Genomic DNA, 21,238 nt, shown 5'->3' on the forward strand with positions numbered 1-21,238 from the left:
TGTTTCAAAAATGTAATATTTGTGTAAGCAAAATACCCATGAAGAGATTATTTTGGCATGCTTATATTGATTTGCTGAGCAACATAAAACCAAACTATTTTGCTGGTGTTGCTGACACTCCTCAGGAATAAACAGATAGCGCTAGTGGTTGTGGTGGCCAGTGCTCAGATGTTGATACTGGTTTACTCTAGTGCGTATGTTTCAATTCTGCATGGTTTGCACTTGTAAATAACAAACTCCAAAGAGGAAGATAAGGGTGGTTCATTTTCATGACTCATACATATATAATATGTATTAGAAATACATATATTTGGGTAGGATGATTTAAAGAGTAACGGTGTAGATTTTGGTATACTGTAATGATAGAAAAAGGTCAGTGCAGATTTGCAATTTTTTATGCAGATTTATAGCAGTTGAGGGTCTCTTCCATTTTCAGAGAAGTGACGGACTAAATTTCCTGATATGAAAAAAATAAACTGTTGACCACAGACAACAATGATAAAAGGAGTGAAGTTACGGTGAACATTCTTGTATGTCCAGAATTCCAGTTTGATTTAAAGCAATTTTATCAAGGGGTGAAAAGACTTTCAGCTCCATCATTTAAACAACAGCAAAAAAAAAGCTGAAAAAGCCCCACAGGAATTCTAGATCAAATGTTTTTTTCCAAGGCAGACAATGGCTACCTATCTTCTGGATCTCTAGAGGGTGTTCTCTATCTCACTTCCCAGGCAGAACACCTGTAGAGTTGGTGACCAACCATTCTGAGTACAAACAGGCTGTGCAAAAACTACCTGCAGCATAAATGGGAGGAAAGAGATGCTCTTACAGGTATTGCTTAAACATCTCATCACCTAGCAAGGAGTAGAATAGAAGTGCTAAAAAGGGTGTGCTTTTTTACCTCCTAATCAGGAAAGGATAGGTGAAAGGCTGTTATTTTCAGCTCAATCTCTGAAATTTCAAGAATTATAAGAACTATAATTTCTATGTTATATATTAAAATCCAACTCTTTTCTCCAAAAATAAAATAAAATCAAGAAAATAATGTGAGAATGGACTTCTTTTTGTTTCTCTTCTTAGACAGGCTTTCTAACCACAACTTTAGATAAGGTCTCCATCTTTTGATTTTTTTTTTTGTTTGCAAAATCTGTTATGTTTACAATGCCATGAGTGCTATTTCATCCCACTTACAAAAAAAGAACCCCACCTCAGAGAATCTTACTTTTTGAAGGGTAAACACAGACAGAAGGCAAGGTGGTTTCGCAGATGCATAGGAAGTTGTTAAGTTAGAAAAGTTTTTGAAATCTAGGAAAAATAAGAACCATGAATTTATTTCTTTTTCAAAATTTCAAGACATTTAATTATTGAGAAATAATTGCTCTTTTATTTGTAGCTAGATTTAAAGGTCAGGAAAACTGTTTCCTTTATAAATAGAATAGGATTGCTTGAATGCTACTAAAGCTATAACCTACAGTTATCCAATTATATGTTTCATTGAGGGATTGGCTGGAATCCAGGCGCAGTATTTAGAATAAAAGGCTCCCTGTCATTTAAGTCTATGTGAAATAGTTCACTGCTTGCAATTGAATCTGCAGTACCTTATCTATTATGCTTAGGAAAATCCACCACCAACAAACTGGAATGCTTGCAAGCATCTATTAATTTCTAGAGTGCTAAAGTACATGAGTAATTTTGACTTAAAGGCGTGTATTTAGAACTTTTTTCTCCTGGAATTACCAATTTGCTGTCTTCTTGTGGAAATACCATTCTATGCAATTATTTTCCCATTGTTTGCTTTGTGCATTTGGTATGCATAGTTTTGGTGGGAAGGGCACTGCCAGAGGCATTCTACCCTAATTTTACAATAACACTAAAATGGGCTCTCCATATGCCTTCTGTGAGTGGAGTCATCCAGGCAGAGTGACACAGTATCTAAGCAGCTCTCAGTTTAGCTCTTGTATGTGTTGCCTAGGCAGGCAGTTCTTGAATTTGGAGGCAGTTGAAAAATTAAAGACAAATGATGGCTGGGCTTTGTATAAATGTAAAAATCCAAGTTTCTTTGTGATACTTATCTAATTTTCTGGATTTCCTCTGGAAGGTTTTATATATTTAAGACCTTCGTTTGCTGAACATTTTTCTCTAATCAGTTCTCTTCATCTCTTCATAACTTTGCTTAAATATTCATAAAACTTTGTGCACCTGTTCTTTTCTTGGAAGAGGTGAGGAAAAAGTGCTAGATATCACCTTGTGGATATGTTAAGATGCTCTCTTCTATAATCTCATCAATCCTTTCCAAAATGAACTTATGTTTAAAATCAACCAATTCCCATATTACAGCCTTCATTGCAAAATCAAAATGTTCTTTGTCAGTTGTTTCTTTGGGCAAGTACAGCCCCACCTTATCTTGTCTGTAGATCTGTTTCCTGTTGTATTCACACTCTCCAAGCAACAAGTGGGTAGACTTAACCTATGGATTAATGCAAGACGTATGGTATGACTTTTTTATTTTTAGGCATGTATTGTTCCCAGTTCAGATACAGATTTATACTACATAAATGCATGTAATAAATCAGTGTGAAATTTTGGCTTGGGCTCAGACAAGGTCATTGGGATTGCCTGCCAAGAGTTTCTTCCCCCACAACAGCATCAGTTGGGAACTGCATACATTGCTGCCAATACATGGGTAGCATTTCTCTCCTCTTTTGGGCAGATGCTGCTCTTTGGTGTATCACAGCTGTTTGTTTGTTTGTTTTGTTTTGTTTCATTTCCAATGCATTATGTCTTCTCTTTTTTAAATTTGTGATTATATTGACTTATATCCTTATGTCTGTTCACAGAACTGGTTGGCTTTCTAAATCCAGACTGTCTTTTATTTCCTGCAAGTACAGTGAAGAGATTTCTCCAGGTGGGAACTTTCTTTTTTTTTTTTTTTTTTTATAGTTCTTTCACTTGGTGCACCTGGGAGGTAGAGCATTTGATCACAGCAGGCCTGGGTTACGCTGACATTGCAGTTGTACAAGAAGCTACCTGTTCTCACTTCAGAGGAGCAAAGCAGACAATCCTGTCACTGTTGAGAGCAGAAGTTCATCAGCCAGTCATATTTTGGAAGCATCAGGTCAGGAGTTTGTTGGTTATTTTTCTCCTTGTTATCAGTGGGCTAGAAAAAGATGTACAAAACTGTTCTCAATAAATCAGTGACAAAAATAGGGAAAAACTTGTAGACCAGGACTCTTCATTCTCACGATTGCAGTAAATGTGATATTTTGGTCCAGTGATACAGTCACTGCCCTGTCAGCCCTGTTACATCCTGTGAAATAGACACTTGGCAGCATGGGCTGAATTGCTGTTTGTAGTAAAGATGCTCTCTTTCCTCTGGGTTAATATTGGGCCAGTTCTCCCCAACTTTTTAAACACAAGCCATTTCTGTGTTCAGTGGAGCAGGGCAGATGAGCCTCTGCTTGAGTAACTGCAACAGCCAAAACATTATAGTGTGTGTGCAGACACATTTGGCCAGCTGACACTGCTGAGAGCATGAAGTCACTCAGGTTTTTCTGCTTGTCATGTCTTCCGAACAAGCCAAAGGAAAGGAGGGTGGTGGTTTGTCCTGGTTTCAGTTAGAATTAATTTTCTTCCTAGTAGCCGGTAGAATGCTATGTTTTGGCTTAGGGTAAGAAGAGTGCTGATAACACCCCGATGTTTTAATTGTTGCAGAGCAGTGCTTATACCAAGCCAAGGACGTCTCAGCTTCTTGCTCTGTCCTGCCAATGGGCAGGCTGGGGGTGTAGCAAGAGCTGGGAGGGGACAGACCCAGGACAGGTGACCCAAACTAGCCAAAGGGGTATTCCATACCATCTGACGTCATGCTAAACAATATATAGGGGTGGCTAGCTGGGGGAGGGGGCCGGACTGCTCAGGGTTAGGCTGGGCATCAGTCAGCGGGTGGTGAGCAATTGCATTGTGCATCACTTGTTTGTACACGTTATTATTAGTAGTACTATTATCATCGTTGTACTATTATTATTGTTATTTTCCTGTCTTATTAAACTGTCTTTATCTCAACTCATGGGCTTCACTTTCCATTTCTCTCCCCCATCCCAGAGAGGGAGGGGGGAGGGCGAGCGAACGGCTGTGTGGTGTTTAGCTGCCGGCCATGTTAAACCATGCCATGGTTCTACACTAAAATAGTGCTATCTGGGAAGTGCTAGTTTCTTACATGCTCTAGGATATGTGAAGCTGAGTTGATGCAATGATGCTCATGGGCCAGGCATCCAGGAGCTTGTGCTGCTACCGGAGCATTATCAGGTCTCCATAATTGCATTTGCCTTCTCACTTTGCACATCTGAGGAGTTGGATTGCTTTCAACAGCCTTCCTGTGCTACTGTGAAGCTATGAAGAACTTTAGTGTGTGCATATCCATGGTTTTGAAGATGAAGGGCGAGCTCCATTTGTAGTGTGCTATAGGAAAGGAAAAACACCAGTAAGTAAAATTTAAGTCTCATTCTAGTCCCTGGGCAGCTATATGAGGACAAGGCTGAAAGGAAAAAAAAATGCTTAAACAGATCAAGTGTAGGTCTATGCAGAATGTGCCTCAGGAAAATATGTAAATATTAATTTTGTGCATCTGCAAGACTCACTCATGTGGATATCCAGCACATGGAATATGGTAGCTGGCTTTGCTAAAGGGCTCATGAGACAAACTGCTGCTGCAAGTAAAGACTGAATAGCTGGTCTTACCCCTTGTTTAAGCGCTTTGTTCCAGCAGTTGGTACAGTGCCACATCATTGGTTTTTTGATTACATGAGCAGTCTAACTCCAGAAGAGATATGAACAGATATCTATCTGCCTCTGTAGCTATTTATGCTGCTACCTCTTTCCCTGTGAGAGAAAGAAAGATGAAGTAGGCTTGGCTGGGGATGATTAGGATCCCTCAGACATTTGTTTTCTGTTGTGGCTTTACCAAGGGGACTGTGGCTGTGTCTAGTTAGAGGAGCCCACAGCACTGCCTTTAGCAACTGTTCCATGATAGTGAACTGCAAAAGAGCTCAGTTAAAGCTGTTATAGCTGGGGTGAAAGCTCATCTATGTCCTGTTTAGTCATAATGTAGAGAGCGTAGAGATATCTTGCTTTGAAAGTTAATTTGATACGAATAAGAAAGCTAGGTAGTGCATAGCAGTGGCCCACAACTATTACAAAACAAAAGTAACATTAGATAACACAGTTGTAAATATAAATGTCCATGTTGGTTTATTGTTCTTTGTACATAAGAAGCTTTATTGTACAACTTACACAACTTGAAAACGGTTAAAAACGTTTACAAAAAAAGCATGTTCTTAGAAAATTACGCTAGCAAAAACATGGGGAGGGAAGCAAAAAATCTTCAGTGTGCAAACATTTTATAAAAATAGAAATACTAACTCTACAGGTAGCATTTCATGATAAATTATTTAAATAGCATATCTACACAATTGTGATTAACTGTTACAATGGCAATGAGAAAAATAATTTATAAAAATACAAGCAATGGTATACAAGATAACAGAAAAATATAACATTAGAAATTGTATTTGACATGTTTTTCCAATGCCATTTCCTTACTGGGAATACACTTTTCTGCAAAGAAATGTTTGACTATGTACAGCATTAACTCTTTAGTACTACAGTAGCTTTAAAGTTTGTTAGACATTTGAACTCTGCTTAATCCAAAGGTTTTTCTCAGTCACACAATAATGAGGTAATATTTGTATGTAAAACTTTCACTGTATTCATTTCTTTTCCTTTTTTGAAAAGACAAGGAAATGTTATAGGCATAAGAATGCTGCCCCTTCTATGGGGAAAAAGTCTATTAACATACATCAAGCCCTCTCCCTCCTCTGCAAGAAGTTCCTGAAATTCTATCCAGGCTGTGAAGAAGTTTTTTTTAGGAACTGCACATTGATAGTTACAATAATTAGTGTGCAGCAGCACAAATAGCAAGACTAAATGGTTATTGACTGTAGTCGTTGTGCCTCTTTCTGCAATCTCCTCAGGGCAGGTATTTTGCTTCTATATCAGGCCTGCTGACCAGTAGTAGAGCACTGCAGATGTTTCACAGCACTCAGTAACTGCTAAGATGATAAACAGCATTCCTTCAGCTCTAGTACGATGGATGAGACAGGAACTGCTCCCATCTGAAAGGGCTTGAGTTTTAACACAGCAGCACAGTTGACTGCCAGGCTACCAACTGCCTTGCACAAAGAAAGGAAAAGCCAGCACTGAGCTCAGACTGAGAAAAACAAACATTCCATTCCCCACCCTGCCACTTTTCCCTGTGCCTCAAAGCCATTATGGGAAAACTGCTCTTTGTAACAAATACATCACCACTATCTGCTCCAAACAAGATTTTGCTCAACTAAAACCCTCTAGTTTCAATATAGAGGAGTTAATAAATAATCTGTATTTACAATCTTACAGTTGTGAAGACTTGTAACAATGATTAGGTGGATAGTCTTGACGCATTTCTCATTGTTTTAATCAATAATCCCTCAGTCATAATATCAAAGATAGGTAAAAATAAATATTTTACAATTTCAGTATTTTATCTACAGGCCCCCTCCCCTCCAAAGAAGTGAAGGGTTTAAAGCATCTATGGCATGTAGAAAAGGAATGTTTATTACTATTTTTTTTGTGCCTTTTTAACCATAAAATGTGAAGCACATGCTTGTTTCCTTATGAACAGCACAGTGCTAGTTGAGATGATGGTGCTTTCTGGCACCATATCTGAAAGAAAACATTTAAAAGGTAAGAAAGATCTGCATCTAACCAGGAAAAAACAGAATCTTATTGTAAATCCCAGTTTTCCAGCTCATGTGATCCAGTGTGCCAATTTGCATCCTTCTTCCCATCATGGAAATCAGTTTTAAGATATGTTTTGTCCTGTGTAGAACAGCTGATCTAACCCACCCAAGCAAGATTGAGGGCTGTGTTTTCATCTGAAAGATGCAACATATACAAGGATAATCATTTCTGCAAGTTACATGGATGTAAACCAAGGTAGCAGAGACCCCATTAAAAACTCCACCCCCCATATAGATTTGGGGAGTTTACCCTCCCACCTAAAGCCCCTTTCCCCCACACAATGAAAGGTCTTCAGTTTAAGTAGTCCACAGCACATCCAAAGATGTTTTTTTTTTTTAAAAATGCTACTCCATGGGACCTCCAGTTAGAGAGGCAGTGACACTGCACTGTGATAAACAGCAAACAAATGTCTTTCCTACTGAAAGAAGTGTGCTTGTTCAGTGAAGACAATTCTCATTTGCAAGACACATTTGTTTCCTTCCATTTCAGCAGAGGTCAGATACCAAGTATGTTCTCACTTTCATTCTCTCAAAAGCATTCTCTTGAGGCAGGTAATGTGTTTCGAGTCCACATTTACGCAGAAAGAAGAGAGGAAGGAGTAATATAATGGTCCCAGGATTTGTAAGGCTAAACGTTTCAGAAGGTGCAATACCAGCATTTTAAAATAGTCTCTGAATCCAATAACCTTAGGATTATGGATCTGTGAAAAAGAGAAGATTAAGACATGAAGTATTTCTGTATTATACATGATTAAGTCTAAGACAAATCCTAGAGATATTTGTAAAGAACATACTGGTAAAGAATATTGAAAGCACTTAGGTACTTTCTTGAAGTTTGACGTTAGTCCATATAACCATTACATAACAATTCCTGAAGTCACAGTGTAAGGGCAACTAGGGCACCTGGAACTAGTCACATGCACATATTACCACTGAACTGCAAGAGCAGAAGGCTGTTCATATTGTACTTCACTTGTTTTTAAGCAAATGAGTATTTTCCCATGTCATACACTCTTGCTGAAGTCAGTATTTTGCATTTTCACCTTTCACTTTGTCAGCTGTTGATTCATTTTAGTCAATATCTTTAAGAGATGCCTGTTCCAGGTATGAAACTGGGATTCCTGTTACTTTGAATGAGCAGGATAGAAATATTCTGAAGATTTTATACATTTTCTGCATTGAAGTTTTAACTGAAGATTATCAAAAACTCTTCCCATTTCTATCTGCAAAACTCACTTGAAACCAAGCCATGCAAGATCATGGATGAACTTCCCCCTTAGCTCTTATTTTTTGATCTATTCTCTTGAGAGCAGCTTTCTTGATAATCAGTTCATTTGTATAGGATCTCCTCAATACAAAGTCTTCCTTACCTCTGCATTCATATTTAAGATCTGAGAAGAACACCATTTCTTGAGAGAAGACAAATAATCCTAGCCGACCACCAGCATAAGTTTTGTCATAGATCGGTCCTGAGTCTGCCATGATTTTCTTCCCTTCATACATTACAACTCTACAAAGAGACAATAGTTTAGTCATTGACAAGATTCTGTTAGGTTTACTTCTGCAGACATCCAGTTTTCTTGTGACAGTTACTTAAGATTAAAGGGTGATGCTTACCTGATATAGCCAGTCTTTGGTCTATGGCTAAGGCGCCATCTGTATGCAGTGAAGTCTTTCCAGCCTATGTGACGAGGGTCATGCCACAGAGTTCTTACCTACAAAATAGGATTTCAGTTAGCCAGAGGTCTGAGATAGAAGTTCTGATATGAAGGTGCCTTGACTGTAGTCTTTATGAGTAGCAAAGGCTTCAAGTAGTCAGCAGGTTATGTAATGGTTGTGATCTCTTTTGAGATCACCTGCATTTAAATTTCTATTTAGATATTTCAAAGTAAGCCTATGCTAGCAGTCCAGAATCAATTGATTCACCACTGCTGGAAAGCTTATCTGCAGCATGTAATCCTGTTAACTTTATCCATAATCATGCAAAAGATTACATAATTAACATTATTATATTGCCAAAAAAATCTACCCCATTCTGAGCAGCATTTGCAGACCCCCTGAAAGTCTTCAGCTTCTTGGAAGAACAGTATGCCTTACAATACAAGGATTAAATTATCAGTGCCTCTCTTACCTGGCCAGGAGTGTTTCCTGTATGCCACAGAGCATTACGAAGGTGTTCTCCTGGACCTGTAGTAGAATTCACTACTTTGATGGAGAGACCTGAGTAGCCCTGAGCTTTGGTTGGTGTGGAGTCCCAGTAAGACTGTGTGATCTGCTTCCACATGACAACGTAGAAACGACTGCTAGATTGGTAGCCAAATACGAAGCCAGCATAGTCATCATCCCTTTCTGTATTGATGAAGAAGGTGCCACTGAAGTCCACAGCATTGAATTCATCAAAACCTACATGGGCATTAAGAGAAAAAGTCTGAGGTTCTGTTTTTTTGCAACTCTGAAGCTTATTAAGCTCTCAGTTTTGTCTTCACCACTCTCCCCCACACACCACCCAGTGTAATGCCTGTAAGAGTTTCCCTTACCGACTGCAAGGCCAGGGTCACAGTTGACTGTTTGAACCAGCTCTTTACCCTGGTGACGCACAACCCAGTTTGGATCATTTTGGGATGTCCCTTTGGGATCCAGGGGAATCATCTGAAACCTTCGGAAGTCGGTCTCACTAATGTCCACATTTTCAGGGCAGATGTCATCAATGTCTGGCACACTGTCTTGGTCAAAGTCATCTTTGCAAGCATCTCCACGTCCATCACCTGCAGGATGCAAGTAATTTCACCATGACTGATTCTGAGCAGACATTTGTTGTTTGCTAGCATAGTTTTTCAAGTCTTGAAAGTTGGAGTTGAAAGCTTCACTGCAAAGCTCAGACTGCCCAGGTACTGCTAGCAGACTACAGAAGCCATAAGTTACTTTCACTCCAGCCTGATACTTCATACACTAGCCAATAAGTCATTTATTCCTTATTCCTAAGGAGCACTATAATATCAGTGCAGACAATCTTACTTGGATAATCTGTCCCACCCTAAACAGCATGAAAAAGATATGAACTATTGGGAGATAGTCTTAAAATGTTACTATGGTAGTAGCCATCTTACCATCAGAATCAGCTTGATCTGGGTTGGCAACCAGTCTGCAGTTATCTTTGTCATCAGGAATACCATCATTGTCATCATCATGGTCACAGGCATCACCTTTTCCATCCTTGTCATGATCAGCTTGATTGGCATTGGGCACATAGGGACAGTTATCAAGATTATTTTGATGGCCATCTTCATCTATGTCCTGGTTGTTGTCGCACTCATCACCTATGCGGTCAGAATCAGTGTCTTCCTAAGAATGGGAAAACAATAAGGAACATATTATAAGCCACTTAAACTGAAATTAGAGCCTTAATAGCTTGAGTTAAATAGGATTTCTGCTTTAAGAGATAAGATGGTTACAGTAAGGTATTAGAGACATATTCAGACTTTGCATTACGAGACATTGCCTGTAAATTGTGGAGAATGAATTGTAGAGAATAGGGTAAAAAGTGGATGAAGATCCTTTCTAAGGAGTGCAAGTAGTTAAGTGAGTGACAAGTAAGTTTCAAGAAATTTGTAGTCTCAGTTTAAATCCTTTAAGTAATACCGCTGTTAGGCTACAGACAGTACTTAACTAGATTTCACTGATTTGCAACACCTTTAACCTTTCAATCATTCCAGTTATTTCCCTGAAGCTATTAATCCTAAAGCCCTGTACTTTACTAATCATGAAGCCTTGGACAGGACAGCACAAGCCTTATCCATTTGTCTTCAACTGTTTTTGAGCCAGTAAGTTGTGAGAGGCTGGATTCCCCTTAAGTCTTATAAAGGGGAACTTCAAGTGTCATATACTTTCCCTAGAGAAAAGCAAGCTATGCTGCTTTCACCTTATTGGTGGAAGAGGCAAGTCTTTGAAACTTAACTGTTTTGGACTTAAAAATTAAAGAAATTGTGTTTAAGCAAAATGCAAAGCAGCATTTAACTCTGGTATGATCAGGTCAAAATATTAACTACTTCTAATATTGAATATATAATACATCCTGCAAGCCCTAAAAACATGTTTAAGGCTTTTGTCTATTGCTTCTATCCTAGGAAGACTGGAACCAGATTTCAGAGCAAGCAAGCTTTGCAATCCATTATTAGGTTTAGAAGGTCTTGACTAGCTATGAGAATTTCTGTAGGATTAGCCACCTGCATGTGTCATAGACTACATATACAATAAGCTAATACAGTAAGCTAATGAAAAGGATGGTTGCTACCCTTCTGTATTTCATGAAATGCTCCCAGGTATTTTAAATCCTTACAGTAAAAAATCATTACAGTTAACAAACCTAAGAGGTGTTAACAAAAGCAGTAGATGTCATAGTCCCATGGATCTCTAGAATTGCTCCTCTTTAGAATTACTTTTTGGAAAATATACTGTTTGAACTGTGAAGAAATGCTATTTGATAAAGGCACCATTTGGCAAATTAGTTAGTGTCAGAAATTAAATTTAAGCTGTACTCTGCTGTTTAAATATTCTACAATACACAGGATACTGTACCAATGTTCTACTTATATAATGCAAATCCTCTACCTGGTCAGGATTATGTTCCAGTGGACAGTTATCACACTGATCTCCAACACCATCCAAGTCTGTATCCCTCTGGTCTACATTGTAGACATATTGGCAATTGTCCCTTTCATTGAGAACCCCTGCAAAATTAAGAGGAGTTTGTAGCATTTAAACATTTTTAACATGCATTCACAAAGGACTATACAAAGCTACACGCTTCCTGATAACTTTTTGAAAGCATTTGAACACTTTGAAACCTGACTTCATCACTAGCTCTACCACATGTTTCTGTTCCTCTTCCTTCTAGGAACAGAGCTAAAACTTAACTGTGCCAAAATGCATACATTTCAAAGTGAATTTCCATTAGCTGTAAGCATTACTTTGATAGTCTTAATATCCTGAAACCACTGGAGATGATAACTTGTGTTCACATGAGTTCCTAGTAAGAAATCAGTAGTATATCAGGTGCATTTGATCAGTCTGATTAGGAAAAGGTGTTTAGAGGACACCTACCATCTCCATCAATATCCACTGCACATGCATCTCCCTCTCCATTGTTATCAGTGTCAATCTGATCAGGGTTGTGATTGTAGGGGCAGTTATCACAACGGTCACCAACATCATCCCTGTCATAGTCATACTGCTGTGGGTTGTAGATGAACGGACAGTTGTCCTGCAAGAGAGAGAAATCAAGTTTTAAAAAAACTGTCAAGTTAAAGCTTTAATCAGATTTTGCTTACACTGCTATATGAATGGAGAAACAAAAGGCAGGAGAACAGAACTAGAATGCTTCTAACTCAGAACTCCCCACTGCTTGCATAAGCATGGGAGTGGCTGAATAATAGAGGTTCACTTCCCAAAGCTCAGCCTAGCTGCAGAAGGTTTGTCTGTATAGTTATGCATATAGAAAGGCTTCTGGGATTGCTGTCAGTGGCAGTTTCCTATGGTCCTCTCCCCTAAAACTAAGGAGAGAAGGTAAACCCCAGCCTTAAGAAGGGGAACAGGAGAGCTACATTCTCAAAGGCTATTCTTTTGCATTGGCTTACCCGGTCATCAGGAATACCATCGTCATCATCATCATTGTCACAAGCATCACCAATCCCATCTTTATCATAGTCTTCCTGCCCAGAGTTGGGGAGATTAGGGCAGTTATCCTAGGAAGGATAAAAGTACAGATGTATTTGCTTTCGGCACAATTACAATAGGGATTTTAGCTGTTAAGATATAGTCATTAGGCAAAATCATAATACCTCAATCAGGTTAATCATACTGTAATTCTCTTGATTTTAGGTAGTCATATAGCAAGGGTGAGTCTTTGAAAGCCATAGCTCAAATAATTTTTTAATGAAACACTTGGCTGCTTTTGAGATTCTTATTATTCTGTACTTCTCCTGAAGATAGATATTTGTCAAAGCAAAGCTGATATAGGTATAGTCTAAACTAGATTCCTTCTAGGACACTTCTAACAAACATTTAGAACTTGAGGCTTCTTTTCCCCCCCTCCATGCTGCAGGAATGTTTAAAGTAACACTAAGGGCCTCCTAGCAATACCAGTGACAGAGGGATATATGTAGGTTTTTTTTTTCTTCACAAAGAGGGTAGTTTAATAGCTACATAGATAAACTTACTTTTTTACAGTGGTAAGTCGCATTAGCAACACAGACAAGATTCTCATTTGGCCATCCATCCAAGTCAGTGTCTTCTCCACAGATTATGCCATTGCCAGCATAGCCTGGTTTACATTCACAGCGATACATTGGGTCACTGAAGTGGCCAAGGTAGTTACATTTGGCATTCTTGTTGCAATCATGTGTTCCATCTGTGCATGGGTTCCTTGGTTTGCAGACCTAGAGGACCACACAGAAATTAAATCCAAAGATCTTTTTATCCCTCCTTTTCCCCCAGATTCTGACAATACATAAAGGAGACATGCCTGTTTTGATCATTGGCATCTCAGAAAATAAAAGCTTGTATTACTTTTAAGACAGTTGTTGGAGTAGATTAAACAGTTATTTTTCTTTGTAAAATATCTTTTCAGATGGACCCAAACACTAAAAGATCTTTTAAGATACATGCTGTTGGATCATAAGTGCATACTTACACAATTGCTCTCCTAAATTACATGCAACATTAGAACCCTCCGTAGCTGGAGAGGACATTTAAAAAAAAGCTAAGAACATTTTGAACTCCAACTACAATTGCTTAATGCTTCTCTTGTTCTGAATCACAGAACATGGACAAAGTCCTTCTTCCTTGAAATACATAGCTGCTTTCTACTATGTAGAAACCTTGAGCTTTAGTAAGCCAGAAGAGTTGAAAATACCTGTTTGTTAGCCATTGCATCCTCAACACTACGACCAAATGGCTGTGTCCCAGTGAAACGTGGTGGACAAGGTAGACAGTTGTACCCAGGTTCAGTATTCTCACACCTGTGCACTCCATTGAAGTGGAAGCAGGCATCAGGAACCTCTTTGCACTTTAATGCAAGAGCGAGACAGGAAAACAGTTAGCATTTTTAATACATTGGTAGTTCTTATTTTCTTCTGTTCCCTTTTAAGTTAAACTCTTATCTTCCTACCTCATCAATATCTTCGCAGTGGATACCATCACCATGGTAGCCAGCAGGACAGGCACCACACTTCCAGGAACCATCAGGTGAGCTGGTACATGTAGTTCCAGCAAAGCAGGGATTGGACAGACACCCATCTGAGAAACAAGTAAAAGTTAAGGTTATAGACACTTATGCTACTATAACACTGTCTTGCCAATATGCCAGTTTAAAATTCCAGCACTTGAGTTTTACAGGCTTTGGCATACTTTTTAAACATTACTGTCAAGATTGACTACAGCCTTTAGATATTTATGGGAAAGGGATACTCACCAATTGGACAGTCCTGTTTGTTGCAGACCTGAGTTCCTTTAGCCTCACCTACACAGGTCTTCCCACCATACTGAGGCTCAGGATTATTGCAGAGACGGCTGCGTTTTTGAAGTCCTCCTCCACATGTCACTGTGCAAGCATCCCATGGAGACCATGGTCCCCAGTTGCCATTAACTGAAGGGAAATACAAGTTGAAACATAACTTTAAATTAAGTGGAAGCTACCAGGTTCAAACTAGGGACTAGACTTCCATAGTGAGAGCACTTGAGACATAGCTCACAGAAGGAGCCCTAATTAATAGGCTCCATGGAATAGTCAGACCACAACTACCATAGAAAACAATTTAGCTTTGTCCAAATCTAACCTGTAAGGTTTTACCTAGCCCACATCTAATTTTAAAGAGAAAAGACTGCTAAAAATACATTATATAGCAATTTTCTACTTCAGAAGTTCACTGTTTAAGCTAACGAATAGTGATTAGCAACTGTACACTTACTTGGGCAAGGATCTTTCTGGCAGGACTTGGTTTCTCTTGCCTCACCCTCACAAGGTTTGCCATTCAGCTGTGGTACTGGAGAGTTGCAGAGACGAATTCTAGTGATCATGCCCGTGCCACAAGTGACAGAACATGATGACCATGGTGACCAGTGGCTCCAGCCACCATCCTGTTTAACTACAAACGAGATGTGTATTAGACTTTTCAAAGAAGACTTTTAAGAGATTAACTGCACAGCACTTAAAACACAGTACCAGAATTGTGCCAACAGCTCTTTATTGGAGAGCCTTAACACTATCACAGATAAAGCTATTTTATTGCTAGGGGAATTGCACACCAGAATTGGCATCAATTTTTAATCTGGGAAGCCATGCCCAAACACGTTTATTTACTGCATAAGCTATCTGCTCCACTTTACTTGATTAATATTAGTCCTTAAAGCTAGAAGCCAATGCTCCATCTCAGTGATAGAGCAACAGGATGATCTTTGCTGTTAGTACTAAGCCACTAAAAGCAGCCTGTATCTTATTACCAGATTAAGTGGATTAAGTACTTACATCTCTTATCACACTCCTGAAGGTGGCAAGTCCGAGTCTGTACAGAAGACCCTTCACAGCGATTATTGAGACTGTCACAGGAACGCCCTCTCTGCTGAATCCCATTGCCACAGGTCACCGAACATGAAGTCCATTCAGACCAAGGAGACCATCCATCATCTGCATAGTCGCTAGCTGTAAAGGGGTGCAGCTCTGTTACAGCCCTGGATAAGACTAAGTATGTCTCCCATAGTCCCCCCGTTGTTCTCTTACAAATACACAACTGCCCTCAAGATCTACATGCATCTTCCTTTCCTGTACAAGATGAAAGATTTAGTGCTTACATGCATCACTTAATGATGAGTTCAGAAAAGTCATCTGAAATACTTATGTAAGATACATAGGCTAATCACCAATACTAGTTCAGTCAGTTTTGCAAAGTTTTTCACTAAGAAAAAGTTCAATTAGCAGTTTTGTTTGCAAGGGAGAAAAGAAATCTAGCCATAGCAGCAGAGGCCAATTGCATACAAGCTTCATTTAAGGAAACTGATCATTACAGTTCCTTATTTATTAATAAGGAACTGTATTTAGAAGCTGTCTAGAAACCCATTTAAACATTATGATTATGCTTGGTTTATAGCTACTTTACAGATATGGAAAGACAGCGTTACTTGGAATATTTTAACTTGCTGAGATGTGAAATAGCTTACACTACTAGAAGGTATTCAGTAGTGAATACAAGACACTGGAGCTGTCTAATACACCTCGAAAGCATGTTCTGCCTGCCTGGTTTTGATATTCTATATTCTTTGAATTTCAGAGCTCCATTAGATCATCATGATTAAGAGTAGTTAAATGTATCCCCAGATCCCTCCCTTCTCTACATAAAGGACAGGAATATCTAAAACCTGTTGGAGATATAGTAATTTTAATAGGACACGTGCAATTCCTATGGTAAGCAGCAGTTAGCAGCTTTCTACAGTACAGGCTATTTCTATATTCTTTCAGTAGAAGATGGTTATTTGAGTTTCAAATCAAAAGATGCATCAGGTTAACCTTACTCCAGCAGCGTACAGTTATATCCAGTTGCAGTGTACATCACAGCAATGATGGTCTAGCAAGACAGAACAGAATGCTGTACAAATGTGAAGGTATTAAGTACTTACGCCAGCATCGGGGGCAGCATTCCCCATCAGGCACAGTGGCATTGGAACAAGGCATGAGAGGGCAAGACACTTTGCGGCATATAGTGGCAGAGTTCTGTAAAGAATTGAGAATCACAATAAGCAAATATAAACATAACTTTGGAGTCTGAACTTCGAGCTGAAAAGATCAAGTGATAAAGTCTTTTCTGCAGCTCAACTTAAACTCAAAACAGAAACTCTTGTATCTAGAGATGATACCTGGAACTACTCATGATTTATATCTTAGTCAAACTTCATCCCATTCTTGCCCTCCATCCATAGCATTTAACTATTTCAGTCCAGAGGAAAAGTATTTGGTTTTGCAGACATTGATCAAGAATAACTACCAGAAACTAGCAAGAGGATTACCACATGATATCCCAAGCATAAGGTCAGACTTCAAGGGAAAGAACCAAGAAGCCAGCTTTCTCCTCTGTTAATATGGCTTTAAGCTGATTATATGGTGAAGATAAAATGAGTTTAGTGGACTTGGCTGAGGCACCATGAAATCCATAACTTATACTTTAAGGTCTTTGATCTTTAAGCCAAGCAGGCCGAATAAAAGCTGCCCACCTCCAGCCTGAATGAGAGCTAAAGCATAGCCTGTAGTTTTACTTCTTGAAGGTAGCAGCTTGGTCAGAAGAAGGCCCTCATGATTGCCATTTTAATCCCTCTGTTTTCCCATGCAGATGACTATATTAAAGGCAACTGCAGCCAACATTGAATGAGAGGGTTGGTAGGAAGGAGACTGGCAGAGGCAGAAGTCACAGTAACATTTGCTGAATATAAAGCCAAGAGACAGAAGCAGATGCAGAACTTTGAGACATCCTGGATTGCACATCTACAAATACTCAGCCTTTAGCTTCTAAACAGCATCAGGAAAGTTAACCTGCTCTTTGCTTGACTGATACCCCAAAATTCTTTTAAGATATTAGGAGGAAATTCTTCAGTCAGAGGATGGTGAGGCACTGGAACACACTGTCCAGAGAAGTTGCGCATGCCCCATCCTGAGGGGTGTTCAAGGCCAGGTTGGATTAGACCCTGGGCAACCTGGTCTAGTGGGTGGCATTCCTGCCTATGGCAGGGGTTGGAACCGGATGGTTAAGGTCTATTCCAACATGAGCTGTTCTATGATTCTATGATGACAGAATATGGATTCAAAGTATTTCAGGGAGGAAAGCTAAGTACACTAAGTATGTTCTGTCTATTGCTGCTAGCTTTTAAGTTTATGCATGGATTATGTAAAGAGCAGAGACACCCCAAATTATGGTATTAAATGTGCATTAACTTCTCTATCAGTGATATTTTATATAATTCTTCAAAGTACTACTGCAGTAACACTACATGAAAGCTACATTTATACCAGAAACCTAGCAGGATAAAATACAAGCTGAACAGTTCTGGTATGATAGCACATCCAGTTCTGTGTAGGATTTGCTCTTTCAAAGAAAATGTTATTTAGAATTCTTATAACTTCAAGTCATGAATCTATGTGTAGAGAATTTATGAATGCAAGGAATCTTACCTGGCAAGTACATTCAGTACAGCTGTCAATAGTCCACTCTTCCTTATTTTTGTGCAAGATCCCATTATGAATGCATACTCCAGGAGTAATCTGGACCACTTTGGCAATGAGCTCATTTTCTTCAGTCTTAAGGGGGTCAGGGGAAAGAAGTAGGGAAGATAATTAGAAGTTAATACAGAAAACACCCCTTTCCACAGAATTTATAGCTAGAATGCTATTTCTGTTTATCTGAGCTCAAAGGACAACTTACAATTCATTAAGTGACAGTTAACGAAAAGTACTGTGATTTTAACCAGTACTCACCACTTTACGAACTCGGTCTTGAAGCGTTGTAACCATGGACCGTAACCCTTGCAGTTCCACAAACATATTGGTTAGTTCATCACAAGAAAAGCCACAGACAGCTTGGATGTCCTTTGTTTTATGGCCAATGTAATTAGTGCGGATAGCTGGGCTGGAACCATTCATGGGGTTGTCCAAAGTAATGATTGCACTAGTGGCTAAGAGACAAAGGAAATAAACTTTATGTACATCACATTTTTTAATAATGTGCATTTATCATTCCAGTGTAGCACCTGTTAAACAGCTGCCACCAGATTCATTAGGGTGTCTCCAAAAAAAATAATCTTATTTCTTATGCAATGTGGATTTGCATGTCAGCATACTTCTGAGTTCTGTTTCAACTTGTCTTTCTAATGCACTGAGGAATTTTATATTTAATAGGTCATTGGATTTAGGAGACTGCAGACTTACAGCTGGAGCAGCCTTTGTTCCTCAGGATAGTTTCCAGAGTCGTTCCAAAGACAAACCGCACATTCTGCAGCAGTCCCTGTGGACAGAGGAAGAATTACAGCTACTTGCAGCAACTGCAAAGGAAAGGAGTGCAAGTTGCACAGCGAGAGATTGTAGACGTTTAAGGTCACTTAAGTTCAGTAAGAGTAGTTTCACAAGACAGATGGCAAGGTGAAACAAATGACCTTATTCTCCTGAACGATAACAAGCCCTGCTTCCTAACATTCTCAGCCCTGACCACAAAGACCTGGCAACTTTTCAAGCAGGAAGAAATAAAGCATGAATCCCTGAATCTTTTGTAACTTGAGCACTCAAGTTACAACTACCTGTTCAGAAGCTTCAGGTTCTACTTACTGCTACAGAGAGTTCTAGCTCCGCAAATCTAATACTTCAAATTCCATTGCTAAAGCTTAGTAGATCTAGAGGCGGTACAGATCAGACATACAGAAGCAGAACTGTTCTTCCCTATTACCTGTATCTCCCTAGCTGTTAAGCAGGTTGATTACCTAATGCACCTTCAAGGCAGGTGAAAGAAGATAACTAGGCAAAAACACAAGTCGACGCCTTACCTGGAAGTTGTCATTGACTCCTCCTTTGGCGATACGGAGTCTGGCACTGCTGGCCAGGTCCCTTGTGAAGATGTTTTGGATGGGAATGTCCAGTTCAGCATTTTCCATTTTCTCACACCCTACATAAAGCTGAGCCCGGTCTTCTTGCACAAACAGGGTGATGTTCTTCCAGTGTCCCGTAGCCAGCAAGGCATCCTCTACAGACACCAACTGCTGCTTGCCATCACCGGAGAGGCTGAGGTCCAGGGTGCCTGCCTTGCCGTTTGAAACTAGGCTGAAGACATGACCAGAGCCATCCTTCTGTTCCACAGCCAACAGCGTGCCTCTGCTTTTCTTGGCTTGCCGGAGAGTGGCCAGAAGGATGAAGCCCTTCTCGGCATGGATGGCATCTAACAAGTCTTGGAACTTGGCGTCAGGGACAGCAGGGATGCGGCTGGCATCTTCGATGCGGTAAGCGGGGCTGGAGGACTCGGGTCCCTTCACCAGGTGCACCCCGGGCGCCCGGCGCCCAGCTCCCTTGCGAATAAAGCCAATGAGCTCAAAGAGATCGAAGACGCTGTTATCATCGCCCCTGGACTCTGCGGAGAGACGAGAGCAAGCACCGTAAGGCACGGGGAAGACACGGCGCGACCGTGCCCCCGCCGGGGCTGCTCAGCGCCCCGCTGGCGGAGCGGAGCGGGACCCGCTGGGAGCAGCGCCCCGGTAGCGCACGGACAGCGCCGGGCGGCACGGGGACAGCGCCGGGGCAGCGGCTGGGAGCGGGGCAGCCCCAGCGGGTCCCCCCCCGGGGATCCCTCCCCGCCGGCACCTTACCTGCCGTGCGCCGGGCCTCCGAGCCGCCGCGCAGGAGGAGGACGAGGACGAGGAGCGCCGCCGGCCCCATGGCGAAGCTCTGCCTGCGGGGGACGGCAAAGGGAGGCGGTCACCGGGCGCTGCCCGACGGCCGCGGGGCAGGTGCCGCGGGCACGGCGGGAGCCGCCTCAGCGCTTACCTGCGGGGGTGCAGCGCTGCGCTCTGCTCTGCTCTGCTCTGCTTTGCTTTGCTGCGCTCTGCTCCTCTCCGTTCCTTCCTTTCCCTGCGGCTGGGCTCGCACCGAGCGCTCCGGGGCGAGGCGCGTGCCGGGAGCCGTGCGGGTGCCGCTGCCGGGAGCAGTGCGGGCGCCGTGCGCCGCGCGCGCCTTTAAAGGGCCGCCCGCATTCCTGGGCGCGCGGCGGGCCAATCAGCGCCGCCGGGGCAGGAAGCGGGAGGCGTGCGCCGGGCGCGCAGCGGCCAGGGACGGAGCAACGGCGGCGGGGGCACGCGCGGCGCGGGCGCGGGCACGGGGCGGGGCGGCGGGGACGGGGCTGGGACCGGCGGGGGCAGCGCGCGGCCGCCCCGCGCCTCAGGGCGGGCTCCCGGCCGCGCCGCTTGGGGGCGCCCCGCGAGCGGCGGCTCGGCCCGGCCGGGCTGGGCTCCGGGGGCGGCACGTCCCGCTGCGCTGCGCTGCGCTGCCCCCGCGGTGACAGACGTGTCCCCGGGGCGCCCCCGGGGCAGGGCGCGGGATGGGGGCCGCTCGCGGCCTCGTGTGGGGCGCTGGCGGCGGCGGGCAGAGCCTGAAGTGGCGGGCAGCGCCTCAGCCGGGTGCCGGGTGGCCCCGGGGGCAGGTGCGGGGAGCGCCGGGCGCTGTCCCGGCTGTCTGGCCGCGCTGTGACCAGCAGCGACCCCAGGCCGCTTGCCAGGAAGCGAGGTCCCCAAACGGGCAGCTCCTCCGCGGTGCCAGCCTCGTCACGTGTGGGGAGCGGGGCCGCTGTGTGCTGGGGGGGAACCGGGGTGCCCCTGGCAGCCCCGAGCGGTGCCTG

The 21,238-nt window shown here is 42.0% G+C and overlaps 2 protein-coding genes across 12 annotated transcripts in view; one reads left to right on the forward strand and one right to left on the reverse strand.

The window, feature by feature from the left end:
- FSIP1 (fibrous sheath interacting protein 1) overlaps positions 1 to 4,281 on the forward strand; it is an 87,576-nt gene extending 83,295 nt beyond the window's left edge. For 6 of the 11 annotated variants that reach the window (XR_011097150.1, XR_011097149.1, XR_011097141.1 and 3 more), the window contains one exon: positions 2,412 to 3,701. The gene's annotated coding sequence lies outside the window, so the exon portion shown is untranslated. The other 5 variants (XR_011097143.1, XR_011097146.1, XR_011097144.1 and 2 more) reach the window with 4 other exon arrangements.
- Positions 4,282 to 5,215: 934 nt separating this feature from the next.
- On the reverse strand, positions 5,216 to 20,541 carry THBS1 (thrombospondin 1). The gene is made up of 22 exons (XM_068684267.1): positions 20,392 to 20,541; positions 20,214 to 20,296; positions 19,401 to 19,978; positions 18,793 to 18,868; positions 18,343 to 18,539; positions 18,040 to 18,165; positions 16,497 to 16,590; positions 15,352 to 15,525; positions 14,795 to 14,971; positions 14,299 to 14,472; positions 13,996 to 14,123; positions 13,741 to 13,893; positions 13,046 to 13,264; positions 12,464 to 12,571; positions 11,931 to 12,090; positions 11,439 to 11,557; positions 9,938 to 10,172; positions 9,368 to 9,595; positions 8,962 to 9,233; positions 8,448 to 8,545; positions 8,201 to 8,340; positions 5,216 to 7,531 (listed from the first exon to the last, which is right to left on the reverse strand). Exons 2-22 carry the CDS (start codon positions 20,281 to 20,283, stop codon positions 7,524 to 7,526), a joined length of 3,534 nt encoding a protein of 1,177 aa, XP_068540368.1. The 5' UTR covers positions 20,284 to 20,296; positions 20,392 to 20,541; the 3' UTR covers positions 5,216 to 7,523.
- Between the last annotated feature and the right edge of the window lie 697 nt (positions 20,542 to 21,238).

This window comes from Anas acuta, chromosome 5 (genome assembly GCF_963932015.1).
Source record: "Anas acuta chromosome 5, bAnaAcu1.1, whole genome shotgun sequence".
In the NCBI taxonomy this organism is placed as follows: domain Eukaryota; kingdom Metazoa; phylum Chordata; class Aves; order Anseriformes; family Anatidae; genus Anas; species Anas acuta.

Bases quoted from the DNA above. Each gene is read 5' to 3' on its own strand.
- THBS1 (XM_068684267.1), bottom strand. From the start codon at position 20,283: ATGGGGCCGGCGGCGCTCCTCGTCCTCGTCCTCCTCCTGCGCGGCGGC. The intron at 18,166-18,342 runs GTGAGTACTGGT...GACCCCCTTAAG, and splicing joins AAGACCGAGTTCGTAAAGTG to ACTGAAGAAAATGAGCTCAT. The intron at 8,546-8,961 runs GTAAGAGAGGCA...CCTATTTTGTAG, and splicing joins CAGGAAACACTCCTGGCCAG to GTAAGAACTCTGTGGCATGA.